Source organism: Alosa alosa, chromosome 6, assembly GCF_017589495.1.
Source record: "Alosa alosa isolate M-15738 ecotype Scorff River chromosome 6, AALO_Geno_1.1, whole genome shotgun sequence".
Classification (NCBI taxonomy): Eukaryota; Metazoa; Chordata; class Actinopteri; order Clupeiformes; family Clupeidae; genus Alosa; species Alosa alosa.
Window position 1 is genome coordinate 33,882,291 of NC_063194.1, and position 14,932 is coordinate 33,897,222.

Sequence of the window (14,932 nt, forward strand, 5' to 3'; positions counted from 1 at the left end):
CTGTAACTGAAAGCAACTCATTTCCCTCATGTTCTGCCGCTTATGTTTTGCTTGGCAGGTGTTCTTGCATTTTTTTTTACCGGATACATCTTTCACTGATATGGGGTTTTGTGTTTGTACAGGCTAAAAAGCTTGTCCCTGCATCAGAAGGCGTGTTGAGGAATGTGACCCACAGCAAACACAGAAGCCAGGAACTGCTTAACAGAGCGGAAGATCTTTTTCACAATATACAGGGTAAACAGGCCTTTCACCTCTTCTGCACTAAAACAAAACTGAAACACAATGTGGGTTGTGCACACTTTTAAAGACATAGACACACATTTTAAAACATGGAGGCTCATGAACATGCCCCCAGGGAGCGTAGCGCTAGCTGCCTGGCTGCTTTAGTATAAATACTCTTTTGATTCTGTGAGGGAAATTTGGTCTCTGTATTTATCCCAATCCATAAATTAGTGAAACACACAGTGAGGTGAAGCACACACGAATCACAACACAGTTAGCTGCCTGCTACAGCGGTGCTCGGGGAGCAGTGATCGGGGTTAGGTGCACTTCAGCCAGTCCTACTGGTCGGGGTTCGAACCGGCAACCCTCCGGCTACAAGTCTGAAGCCCTAACCAGTAGGCCACGGCTACCCCATAATAACCAGTAGGCCACGGCCGCCCCATAATAACCAGTAGGCCACGGCCGCCCCATAATAACCAGTAGGCCACGGCCGCCCCATAATGACCAGTAGGCCACGGCCGCCCCATAATAACCAGTAGGCCCCGGCTGCCCCGACCTGTTGGCAACTCCAAGTAAAACCAATTGTTTTCGTTTTTTTCTTCATACCGACGGTACTCAGTGACCTCAAGAAAATGGAAATCTTCTCCGGAGTTCTCCTTTAAGACTGGGTGTTCTTTTCTTCATGAGACCTGTTAAACTGGTTTAGATATGAACAGATAAACTGCACAATCAGTAGCATAATCTAAACACTACATGATGGCTAGATATAGACCAACTTTTCGGTTTACCTCCTCTTTTCTGTTTACCTCCTGTTTCTGTGATGGTCTATGTGTTTGATGTCTCTTATGGCTCTGATATGTTTATTAGTCTGTTTATATTGTCCTATCTCCCCTTCCCCATTTTACATATTATGATATCAGTCAATATCAGTAGGGGAGAACGGGGTAGAATGAGACATTTTTTTACATTCATCATTATTCTAATGTGTCCAAGAGATTTTGTTTTGTAACCTAAAGTGTTCTACAACTCTTTGATAACTTATAAGAGTAAAGAAATATGTCTCGGCAGTCTTCTGGTACAACTTACCCCATATGTGGGGTATGAGCCTAGGTGTGGGCTAAGTTGATCCAAAACAAAGATTTCAGGTAAAACATTTTTTATTTTCTTAAAACAATAATTTAATTTCTACAAACACCAACATTTAACTGAGCCAAATAGCTTTAGCAAATAACTTTAGCTCTTAGTAACACTAAGGAACCATATAAAATGAGGTCACAAAATCAAGGCAAACTGAAAAATCTAACAGATGCAATACAAGTACTAGTTAACTGGCTCAACTTACCCCAGCCCCGGAGGCTCATCTAACCCCACAACTTCCATTTGGAAAGAAAATGCTTCTCACAACAAGCTATGGTAACATTCATGATTTTGTTTAGCCCTCACATCATAGCTTAAAAGGGCACCAATTGGTGTAATGCATCTGAATGCTCTATTCACATTTTCTAAACACTAGACATGAATGGAATCCACTTGGAGAGCAAAAAATCATATTTTTACCACATTTGCCATGTGCTGTACCTCTCCACAGATTGTAAGGAATTATTCCCTCTTCCTTAAAATACTGTCACATGATAAACATTTGTTTACGGTTTCCCAGAAAAAAGGGGTGGCTCCTCTTATCCCTATGCTCCTCTTATCCCGTTCTCCCCATCTCTCTCTCTCTCCCTCTCTCTATCTCTCCCTCTCCCTCTCTCTATCTCTCTCCCTCTCTCTCTCTCTCTCTCTCCCTCTCTCTCTCTCTCTCTCTCTCCCTCTCTCTATCTCTCTCTCTCCCTCTCTCTATCTCTCCCTCCCCTATTCTTAATGACAAGTACTTATGTATGTTATCAACCATTATCAGTTACAAACAGTTCAAGTACAGTACAGCTAAGCTGTTTTATAACAGTATTAACAATATGTAGTGTTTTATTAAGGCACCCAAAGCACTTTACAGTGAAAGGGGAACCTTACTAAATACCAAGTCAAGTCAAGTCAAGTCAAGTCAATTCAAAATGTATTATCCCACAGGGGGAAATTAAGTTGCAGCTAGGTATCAAGACACACAACGAACAACACAACACACAAGATGATAAACGATGACAGTATTACAACACAGATAGACAAGACCAGTACATTAAATAAAACACAGTGCAGTACATGATGGTCTAATAAGTCATGGAGTGGAGACTGAATCGCTCCTATAACCTTGCCAGCAACACTGACAGCAACGCCGACCCAGCTTATTTCGCTCCGTAAGGTTAAGATTACCAAACCATTCAATGATAGAGGAGGTAAGTGCTGACTCAATAAAAAATAATGTCATCATTTTTGTGCATGCATTACATGAATTCATTTTTCTTAAAAAGTAGAGACGCTGTTGGACCTTCTTATAGATGGCTTCTGAATTAGTCTGGAAACTCAATTTATTATCTAGCACTGGTTTAGAAAAAAAACGCACTTCTAGCGTCCACCTAGAGCCTTTTATTTGTTTTGCAAAATTCCACAGCTCCCAGTTCTTCTGGTCCAATCAGAGCAGGGCTGTGTGGGATCTGACTGTCAATCACAGTCTGGCTAAGAACAATTTTGGCCAAGTCCCCTCAATCTGTCAGACTTGCCAACTGCAGTTTAAGTGCATCTTATTAATCATAAAAATTTTAATATCATTCACTCAACTCTGTCCTTCTCTCTCTCCATGTCCATTTCTAATGGCATGTACACCGTGTGCACAATTATTAGGCAAGTGAGTATTTTTACCTTATCATAATTTTTATGCATATTTCCAACTCCAACCTATATAAACCTGACTGCTAATTGGATTTATGCATCATCAGTTGATGTGTATTTGTGTAATGAGGGAGGGTGTGGCCTAAAGTGATCAACACCCTACAATCAAGGTGTGCATAATTATTAGGCAGCTTCTTTACCTCAGACAAAATGGGCCAAAAAAGAGATTTAACAGACTCTGAAAAGCAAAAAATGTTTAAATGCCTTTCACAGGGATGCAGCACTCTTGAAGAAGCAAAGATATTGAGGCGTGATTACTGAACAATCAAACGTTTTGTTGCAAATAGTCAAAAGGGTTGCAAGAAACATGTGGAGAAAAAAGGCAGAATAACTGCTAGAGGCGGAGAATAATTAAACATGAAGTTACCAGGAACCCATTGACATCCAGTGCGGCCTTATTCCAGAAATGCAACCTACCTGGGTGTCCAGAAGTACAAGGTGTTCAGTGCTCAGAGACATGGCCCAGTAAGGAAGGCTGAAACACGACCACCACTTAAGACTCATGAGTTTAGCGTCAAGACTGGGCCAAGAAATATCTGAAGACAGATTTTTCAGCGGTTTTATAGACAGATGAGATAAGAGTGATTCTTGGACGGACAAGACGGATGGACCCGTGGCTGGATCACTAATGGGTACAGAGCTCCACTTAGTCAGGCGCCAGCAGCGTGGAGGTGGGGTACTGGTATGGGCTGCTATTGGGTGGGGATGAGCTAGTTGGACCTTTTCGGGTTAAAGATGGACTTAAAATCAACTCCCAAAGCTACTGTCAGTTTTTTAGAAGATACTTTCTTCAAGCAGTGGTACAGAAAAATCTACATCCTTCAAGAAGGCCATGATTTTTATGCAGGACAATGCTCCATCACATGCATCCAAGTACTCCCACTGCATAGCTAGCCAGCAAAGGCTTTAAAGATGACAGAATAACGACATTTTGGACTTGTGGACCCTTCTTAAATGTGAGATTTACAGTGAGGGAAGACAATACACCCATTTGAACAGCATTTGGGAGGCTGTGATTGTTGCTGGACAAAATGTTCATCATCAACAGATCAAGAAATTAACAGACTCCATGGATGGAAGGCTCATGACCGTTATTGAAAAGAAGGGTGGCTATATTGGTCACTGAATATTTCATGAAGTCTTTATTTGTACATTTTGAGTTGTTTATTTTTTATTCTTACTCTAGGAAATGAAAATAAACAAGTGGAGTGGGAAAATTTTAGTTTTTTATTTAGTTGCATAATAATTCTGCACACCAATAGTTGCCTAATAATTCTGCACACATAGATTTTCTCCTGAGAAAGCCAAAACTCACTTTCCCTTTCTTAAATATTCAGGTTTGAGGTTTATTAACATTTTTGATTGACTGAGATCATTGTATTTGTTCAAAAATACAATTAATCCTCAGATATACAACTTGCCTAATAATTTTGCACACAGTGTACTCAAGTATGATATCAGCCATTTTGTTGGTTAATATCAGTCCTCTCCCACCCCCCCCCTCTCTCTCTCTCCTTCTCTTTCTCCATCTCCATCCCCCCTCCCTCTCTCCATCTCTCCCCCCCTCTCTCTCTCCATCTCCCCCCTCTCTCTCTCCTTCTCTCTCTCCATCTCTCCCCCCTCTCTCTTTGTCCATTCCTAATGGCATGTTCATGTTTGTTATCTGCCAATATGGCGGCTACAGTACTATATGGTTCTCCTTTCGTCTCCCTTAGCGCTCCTGGAGGAGATCCGCAGGGCTAATCAGTAATATGGTTCTGCTTTCGTCTCCCTTAGCGCTCCTGGAGGAGATCCGCAGGGCTAATCAGAGCCCCAGCGGCGGCCTGGTGCCCGAGGAGGGCGCTGCCCGGATGCTGCGGGAGGCCGAGCGGATGGTCCAGGAGATGAGAGGTCGGAACTGCACGGCCCAGATGACAGCGGCCCGCACGGAGCTCCAGCAGGCCCAGAACCGTGAGAACTAACCGGACTTCATCTTCATTTACATGTGTTCATTTAGCAAACACTTTTAATCCAAAGCGACTTACAAAAATGAGGTCTGAAGCTACAGTGCAGAGGACACCTTAGGTAGGAATGAATTAATTTCAACTTAAATCAACACTGATACCAAAGGATGAGAGTGTAGTCAAAGGAGAAAGTGATAGAATAAGGAGGAAGAGGAGGGGAGAGAGGGAAGTGGAGAAGATGGAGGTAGAGGAGGGGAGAGAGGGAAGTGATAGAATAAGGAGGTAGAGGAGGGGAGAGAGGGAAGTGATAGAATAAGGAGGAAGAGGAGGGGAGAGAGGGATGTGATAGAATAAGGAGGTAGAGGAGGGGAGAGAGGGAAGGGCACAAGCTCTTTGAAGCTTCATAACACGGTATCGTAACTGCATGTGACGCGAACCTCAGCAGCATAATACATTTGATTACTTTGTTTTCAAGTAGAAACACTCAAGAGAGTGAAGCAGTTCTGTGCTGTAGTACAACGCTGCACAACGTTCTGTCACATGCCCAGTTTCTTTTCTTCTTTCTGTTGCTCACATTGCTCTGCTAAGAAGCATAAAGGACTATAATGGCCTAACAGATGATTTGTGGATTAACAGATGATTTGTGGATAGAGAGCATTCTATGCTATACAACAGTCATACTCTGTTTTTCAGACTCGGTTTTTAGCTTGAGCGCGGTGATTATCAAAGCAACTCTCCAAATTGTATATGCCATTAAAGCTCAAGGTCACAATTATTAATATCTCACAGAAGATTACAAATTTGCCCAAGTTGATTGAGTTGTTTTCACAGGTGCAGCTATTCTAAAGCAGAACAGTAACAAAAAAAACAAAAAATATAGAGCAACATGTAACACTTCAGAATTATTTCTTTTGTATATGGTGACTTGACATTGTTTTAAGTATGTATGACAGAATATAACATCTGACATAGCAAGATTATATGACATACTGTGAAGTAGGGGTGCCTGAGAATCCCACTGGGTTTTGCTATATTATGGTTATATATGTTATAAAGTTAGGTTACCTGAGGAGGCACAGGAGCCTGCTGTCACTAAGCCTGTTGTTGTTTTTCACCACTGTTTCCACCTCCTGCCCGACCTAATTTTCTAAGATCAATGTACTAGATTAGCCTTATCATGGTGGTATTGTGATGGTGGTATTGTGGCGGCCAGTAAACCGCAGGTAAAAATAGTTTCAAGCTTAGTTTACACATTCAACAGTGGGATCACAGTTTGTTTAACAAGTTAAAGAGACGTACATTAACCTAAAATATGTGCATCAAATATACGTTTTCAGCACACATAGTATTTGTGATAAATTTGCCTTCAGATGTAGAACACGTTGCTCTCTTCCTCTCTCCTTTTTAGTCTATCTCTCTTTCTCTCTCTTTTCCCCTCCTTTTCAACAAATGTAGAATGCCTAAATATAAAGATGCTGTAGGACACATTGTGATATATGAGGGTAGGTTAGGCCTCAGCAATATGTTTATACACAGTATGTTCACAATATGTTTATATGTATTAGGTAGGTGAGTGTAACATGAATTTTAGTTAACACCTCATGGCACATTCTGTGTTGCCATGGCAGTGCTTGACATCATTCGGAATCTCACGGATCCTTTGAGCACCAATCAGGCGTTGGCAGACAGGATTGGGGGGTCTCTCATGAGGGATCTGGCTGCGCTGAGGGATCTGCAGCAGGCCTTGAGACACGCCGAGGACCTGTTGCGGCGTACACACCACATCAACAACCACAGTGAGACCACCCTCCGAAAACTACAGGTACGGCAGGAAGGCCTCAGAGGGCCTCCAATACGGCCTTAGATTCAGCACTTACTTAGATTCAGTACTTTAGTGTCTGATCCTGCATTCGCTGAATAAAACACGATTAGATCAAGCACTATAGAGACATTTAATAAAAACATGTGTAAATCAATTACTCTAGAGACATTATTTGGTTCTGCATTTAATGAACAAAGCGTGCTTAGATCAAACACTTACATCTTCAATTAACAAAACATGCTTACTGATATATCTTCTTTTAGAGTCAACTGCAATTAATAATCAATCAATTAGGAATCAATTCTTTTAGAGTCTGATCCTGCAATTAAGAAACATGCATAAACAGCACTTTATAGAAAGAACATGACAATTATTAAATTGTATTATGTAGTTTTAACGATATATTATCAATTCAATTAGCAGGTTAAGGTCATCTGGGGCCCGGGGCCCGGGCCCCATTTTTTTCCCAATATATATTACTATTATTATTATTATTATCAGTATACACAACACAGAGAGAGAGAGAGAGAAAGAGAGAGAGGCCAGGTCAGAATAAAATGTGCAACTCCCGAACTCTGAACTCATGAAACATTGTAGCCTAGAGTTTGGCGCGCACGCACACAGCCACATCATGATGCATTGTAACATGCTGTCTGTAATACACTGTAACACGCAGCCCTAGCCAGCCACGACGTCAAATACATTGAAACACGCAGTCTAGCGCACACACACAGCCCAACCACATCAAATACAAACAAGGGGGGTGTCTTATCTTATCCCTATTTTGGTCATCGTTTTGAAAAAAGTGGACAGGGCACCTGCAGGAATGAATGCAATGGTACGCACACACCCACATAATAACGCTTTGATACTATTTGTACCGGTTAGGTTCCTGCATTGGTCAGTTAAAAAGTAGCCTACATACTGTGGTAGGCTAATAACATCCACATGCAATATCTTTATAACAACAACCTATTTATTTGGACAACTTTGTATAGCCCTATAAAGGCTAAAGTTACCTAGTTTTGTTTTAGCGAAGGCTACGTTCACGTATGGCTTTAAACAGTGGTAATGCTAGCCTAACGTTTTGACAAGCAATAATCTTGCATACCTTGTGCTTGCGGCTTTCCCATTTGAAATAACTCCTCTCGCTTTGCTGTCTCCATCCTTTCTGTTTTCGTTGTTAAAAAAAAAACGTGTTATATCCATGAGTCTCGAGTTAATGAATTAGCTTACCATTGTGTGCTGATAACCAGCATAGGTAGTAATAGAAAACAACAAGCTAGCCTACAACTTCTGTAGCATGCCTGTGTATCTCCTGCTCAAACAAAAGGTGCGCGCATGCATAGTTCTGCATAAAGTTGATTTTGATAACGTTACAAACTTTACTTTACAGAAAATTTTAAACAGCCTACTGGCATGCAGTTAATAGAATAGGCTACTGTGCAGAGTTCAGAAGTTATGGTAGCCTAGGCCAATTTGGTGTGAATACACGCACACAGGGGAAATTCTCTCTCGTTGTTGAGCCTGGCTGATACGCGGCGCAGTGCGTACGGCCATGGCTTTGGCGCGCCTTACTGAGAACGTCTGGCTGAAGCTCTCTCTTTTTTCGAGATCCGCTTTCATATTTCCTAATTGTCTCATGCGAAGCCATTGTTGTCTGTGATAGCATGCATTGATATGGGCAAAGACAGGTGACGATAAGACACTTGTTTTCTTTTTTAAATGTCCCGCCCCGGCATTGCTGTATAAAACAAGCTTGGTTTCAGCTGATTCACTGAAGTAGCCACATTACTTTCCCTAGTTTCCATACATTACTTTCACATGGATCTTGATCGCTAGACGTTGCCGAGTACTGTCGATATAGGAAAAAAAAACGAACAAAATCGGTGCTGCCGAACTGGAGAAGCTGCAGCTAGTGCTCCCAGTGTGCTGCAGTGCTAGGTCTGGGGCATCAGCTAAATGTGCCTGTTTGCCTTCAAACAGACTCAAAATGTCATTAGAAGTTCAGGTGCTGTGAGGTATTTCTTACTCTTTAATTTGTGCCTCTCTGCTGCACTGTGTCAGTCCCGCGCAACAGAACTGACGGAGGAGAGAGACTTGATCAACGCCGACCAGCTGATGGCAAGGGAGCTGCTGGGAAATATTTCAGATCTGCTGAGCATGTTACAGGACAGCAAGACGGTAAGTCACATTACCTACAGTAAACATGTTACATGACAGCAAGACATTAAGTCACATCACCTAAACATGTTACAGGAGAGCAAAACAGGTCACATATCACCTTCTAAGCATGTAGGCTAACAGGACAGTAAGTCACATATCACCCACTGAACCTGTAACAGGACAGCATGACAATAAGCCACATATCACCTGCTGAGTGTGCTACAGAGCAGCACAATGGTAAGTCACACTTTCCCTGTTGAGCAGGTTGGAGTATGATCTTACTTCATAATGGGGGCAGCCGTGGCCTACTACTTAGGGCTTCGGGCTTGTAACCGAAGGGTTGCCGGTTCGATCCCCGACCCAGTAGGAAAAATGTGGGCGGGGGAAGTGGTTGAGCACTTCTCTCCACGTGAGCAAGGCACCTAACTCCTCACTGCTCCCCGAGCGCCGCTGTAGCAGGCAGCTCACTGCTCCGGGTTAGTGTGTGCTTCACCTCACAGTGTATTCACTGTGTGCTGTGTATGTTTCACTAATTCACGGATTGGGATAATGCAGAGACCAAATTTCCCTTACGGGATCAAAAGAGTATATCTACTATACTTCATAAGGGGAAAGGAAATCTCCCGTAAGAGCATAAGGCCATCCTTAAAAATATTTTTGTTTGCAGTAACAGCCAAAAAAAAAATAAAAAATGGGTCGATGGGGTAGGTCAATATTTTTTTTTTCAAGATTCAAAGTAAAAAAAAAAAGTACAATTTTGGTCATGGTGATTACGTAGGAATGAATTTACACAAATATTGCATATCATGGCGTAACTGACTGGGTCTTCAACCCGTGCCTTCAGGCGCACCATTGCAAACCTCATTCTGATGCAGGTTATATAGACCAGCCTTTCTCAAACTTCTTTGACCTGAGGCCGGTCATGGCAGACTTTTGGGTCATAGGGCTCATCTACATGTACCCAGAAAGAAGGCTACAATAGCTCTTGGCCACGTTATATTGAAATTTTACTATACAATACTCAATGCTATACAGTGTATTATACAGTCTCTGCTCTGTTTCTAAGGAAGTTCCAAAACAACGTCGTTCTATTAAGTTTCGTTAAATAAATAAATAGCCTTCCAACAGGTTGAAGCCCGGAGCTTTGAGACCAACGTTATCGATTAGTTTCAGTTTCTCTCGCGCAGACGCGCACTGAATGAATGCTCATACCACCACTTAATTGTAGGGCTCCATGTTTAATGACATCGATAGCAGAAACGTTTGTTTTCTTTTTTTCGTCGATCCGCGGTTTCTTGATCAACTGCGCAGCAAATTATCAGATGAAGCACGGGCCTAATTTCACTCCCGCGACTCCAGCGGACCAGCAGTCTCCATGTTGCGGACCCATATTTTGAGAAATGTTGAATAGACCACAACCAATTTCAATACTCCGACACGCGGTCACCGTTAGACTAGGGGAGGAGGGATGAAAAAAGATCTGGCCACAGTTCTTCCAGAACCGTGCCAAAGTAAAAGCGTTATCAGTTTGTGTGAATGAAACGAAGCGTAGGCCATAGTGTGACATCGTAAAACCAATGGTGTAGAGATGACTTTTTTTTTTTTAAGTGAGCCACGTTTGCATGTAGGCAATTTATATTCAATACTTGGGCCTACTAAAAGAAAATATTATTTTATTGCATTTGTATTGGTTGTTTAGAGTAAAAAAACAATCGGTCATTAGTTTACAACCCGGCAAGTCAGGGACTAAAAGGGGAAAAAAATAAATATTTGGGTCGGTTCTAAATTGACAGGGTCTCATGGGGTTACGGCAAACGAAAAATATTTTTAAGGATGGCCTAAGACAGCACACATCACACAGTGCCATTATTACAGCAGGGGAAAGGAAATCTCAATATCAACACAAGTCCATAAGACACGTCATACTGTACTTTCTCTTAATTCCTTCGTTCCTTCCCTGGTTAATAATACATAAATAATGTCTACAAGGTCAGCCAGTGGTTAGGAAATAAATCAGTGCAATATCTACTGCCAAATCACTGTTTGAATTTATGTCAGTTGAGAATGCATGCCCGCTTGGACTGGATGAAGACATAAGAGTACCTTTCCCTCCCATCCTTGTTCTCTCTCTCTCTTTCTCTCTCTCTTTCTCTCTCTCTTCCTTCCTTCCTTCCTTCTCTCCTTGTTTGTTTCTTCTCTTTAATCTTCTGTCTTTCAGGAGTATGAACATTTGGCAGCACAGTTGGATGGAGCGAAAACTTACCTTGTTAAGATACTCGACACCCTGCTGTCTATTGCGGACCTTGTGCATCAGGCTGAGATCCACGCACAGAACCTCAGCGATCTGGCCATGACCTTCTCAATGTAAGCCAGCCTGAGCTCACCAGGGTCACTAGAAGCAGACTACATTCAGATCAAGTATCAAAGCAATATGAACTTAAGCATTAAAGCTGCAGTTGGCAAGATTTTTTTGATGATATTCACTGAAACTATGCTCCAAAAGAACAACATAAATCAGCCGGTTTTAGAAAAAAACCCACACTTCTACCTCCACCTAGAGCCTGCTATTTGTTTTGCAAAAATCCACAGCTCCCGGTTCTTCTGGTCCAATCAGAGCAGAGCTATGTGATATCTGACTGTCAATCACAGTCTGGTGTGCACTGACAAGCACAAACTCCATGAGAGGGTGCTCGGTGGTAGTGGGGGAGGGGCATGAGAGTTGCAAACATTCAACATTCAAGTCCCCTCAATCTGTCAGACTTGCCAACTGCAGCTTTAACATAGCAAATACATTGCTCATTGTGTGGCCAGCTGTTCTGCTTGAGAGTGATAGAAAAAGAGTGTGTGTGTGAGAGAGAGAGAGAGAGAGAGAAAGAGAGAGGGAGAGAGAGAGAGACAGAGAGAAACACAGTACCGTCATTAAAAATGATCTGCAATCAGCATAACATCTGGACATTAGCCAACAGAGAGCCGCAGTACCACTGGCTGTTTATGTATGCAGTCTATAAAACAGACTCTCTCTGTGGATCGCATACATAAACTGTCAACAACTTTCCATTCCGATTTGCACCACAGGGGTGGTGTCGAAACACCTAGTGGCTAAGCAGAACAACGTGACGTTTATGGAAGCAGTTCACAGTGAGTCTGTTTTATGAAATGCATACATACTGGAACTGCCAGTTGTTCTGCTTGGCTTCTTTACTAAGCAATTATGTACATGCCTACACAGGAATTTCTATGTGGAACCAAAATGAGAAAAAACAATATTACCATTGTGCCTGGTTGATGGGGTCAGGTGGGGCTTGAAAATTCCCCACCTCTAAAGTGGGGAATGACCGAAAAAGTTCAGAAAAAGAACCACTGTAGTGAAGGCTGAGGTCAGAGGTCATGTGAGGGCCGTTGGTTTTAAAGGCGCCTGGTTGTTGTGGCCACAGGGAACTGCAGAGAGTGGTGAACGGCTCAAGTGTGCGGGACTCCATGGAGGCCATCAGTGCCTACTCAAACATCATTAAGGCCATTAAGGAGGCTGAGGCTTCTGCCAGGGACGCCAAGGAGGCAGCAGAGAGGGCATTGGAGGTGAGACACTGTGTGTGTGTGTGTGTGTGTGTGCGTGTGTCTGTGTGTGTGTGTGTGTGTGTGTGTGTGTGTGTGAACTTATCCTCTGCCAGCAGGGCAGTTTCATGATTCAGGATCATTGCTGCTTGAGAAATGCCCTGATATCAGGGCTAGAGGTCAAACGTATTACCCCATAGCAACTCAAAATGGCATTAAAAAACCAAGGGTGTGTTTGCTGAAAGCCCCATTGGGTGTAACCAGGGTTGGAATTTTCATGGCGGCCACAACGGCCTTGGTGGAATACTTTGCGAACTCTTCCCTCAACACATGACAAACCATATATCAGGATAAACAGCAGACCTTACCGAACTCAAAGGTGTAAAGCATTCCCCTGTACAGTTAGCCATTCCAGAGTAATCCAGTTTTGAATTTGCAGCAAATTCTTACATGCATGTCTCCAACTTTGGGCTTTAAATTTCACAGTCACAATGTGTTTAAATTGTTCAGTACATTATTTCATAACAGGCCAAATACAAAACAAATGTTACAAATATCACCTAGATATCTATAAATATTATCAGAGGATATACAGCTGACTAAGAGTTTGTTAAAGTAGCCAATGATCACAAAATGTTAAACATGCATGTAGGCTGAGTTTCTTAAAGCTGAGCTGTGCTTAAATTGTTCAATACATGATTTCATAACAGGCCAAATAGAAAATAAATGTTAAATATAGCCTAGATATCTGTAAATATTCAAATCAGATAATTCTGACATATCATATTCTATGTAATATGTCATGTTTCATATTTTTGTCATGTTTCATAGTGATGCAGGTCGCTGTGAATAGGCTAAATACAACTTGCCCTGACGTGTGGCCTTTGTGCCCCCAGCCAAATATTCCCAACTGAAGGCCAAGTGGCCCCTAAAATTATGAAATTCCAAGCTTGGGTGTAACTGTACAGTAATACTCAGTAGAAGCTAGTCTCTGATGATAGTGAAATATACAGCATGATGACATATTGTAAGGGCGTCTCTCCTGTCTTCTGGTCTACTTTCAGTTGTGTCTAGATTTCAGATTTCAGATTTCATTTTAATTCCTGGTGGAACTGGACAGGGAGAGGACACACAGGTGCCCCACTGTACTCTTTGTGGTCTATTACTCAGAGAACTCCTCACAATAAGTCAGAGGGGACGCCTAACATGCGTGTCTGCTAGTGCTTGGAATATTGGATTAGTGCATCCTATGTCTGGTAAATAGGATCTGTGAACATTAAACCTGTATGCTCTGATGAAGACATGTTTTGTCGCAACGCGTAAGCCCACTTAAATGAAAGGCTTTTTAACTATAAAAGCAGTGTGCCTTTGGAATCTTTTGGTCAAACCAACTCTTTTAAGACAAGTGCTTGGAATAGTTGATGGTGCTTTATTGTGTCAAAGGCACGGGACAAATCATACAAAAACACTGCATGGATGTCCATTTTCGGGTTATCGTTGAGTGCCTCGTGCCAGGGTTGGAGGATCTAAATCAGAGCAGTGACAGTTGATCTGCCAGTCAAAAAGCCATTTTGAGATGGGGCAATTTTTCGGGCCCTAGTCCTCTAGGAGAGCATCCCTTAAGATCCCCTCAAAGACTTTACCAACCCAGCTGACCAATGAGATTTGGCGGCAGCAGTCACCAGGGAAGTTGGGGTTTTTTTGGGAATAGCTTTGACCAGGGCTGTTTTCAATAACCCTGGAAAGACCTCGGTTTGGATACATGTATTAAAAACATCACACAGCATAGGTGCTTTATGAAAGGTCTTTAAAACCCAGTCAGGACCTGCTGCCTTCGACGCATTCACTCTGCGGAGTCTTGTTTTGACCTGACCAATGCTCAAGAGAGGTATAGCACCCTCACACAACCTGTGAGTGACCTCCTCAACAGATGGAATTGAGTGATTGCATTATCTTGTTTCTATTTGCTTGAATTAAGGATGTTACAAAGCAAGACCTAACCAGGAGAGCCAAGACGCTGATTGGGGATGCAAGCAGCTTGCTGCTCAAGGCCAAGGAGGCAGAGAAGAACCTGAATGGTAAAATGGCATTAGATATGTTTGTCCCACTATCCAGTAGTCTGACGTCACAGGCCCAACAGCATTTTTCTGTTTACTACTGCAGCAAACCGGTTTTCACAACTTGTAAACCTTGTCACCATCACGTCTGTTTAAGTGAAGGTACCTGTAAAACAAAATTGGACATATATATATATATATATATATATATATATATATATATATATATATATATATATATATATATATATATATATATATATATATATATATATATATATATATATATATGTATGTACAACAGGAGCCATACAGGTGCTATAGGGAGACCTTACAGGTAGGCTACA

The 14,932-nt window shown here is 42.1% G+C and overlaps 1 protein-coding gene across 1 annotated transcript in view; it reads left to right on the forward strand.

Annotated features, from left to right (window-relative positions):
* Nucleotides 1-14,932, forward strand: part of LOC125296801 (laminin subunit alpha-3-like) — a 64,591-nt gene that overhangs the window by 22,536 nt on the left and 27,123 nt on the right. The window contains exons 9-15 of the mRNA XM_048246884.1: nt 123-234; nt 4,822-4,995; nt 6,617-6,810; nt 8,878-8,994; nt 11,195-11,340; nt 12,411-12,552; nt 14,507-14,606. Coding sequence (XP_048102841.1) covers nt 123-234; nt 4,822-4,995; nt 6,617-6,810; nt 8,878-8,994; nt 11,195-11,340; nt 12,411-12,552; nt 14,507-14,606 — 985 coding nt within the window. The remainder of the gene's footprint in view (nt 1-122; nt 235-4,821; nt 4,996-6,616; nt 6,811-8,877; nt 8,995-11,194; nt 11,341-12,410; nt 12,553-14,506; nt 14,607-14,932) is intronic.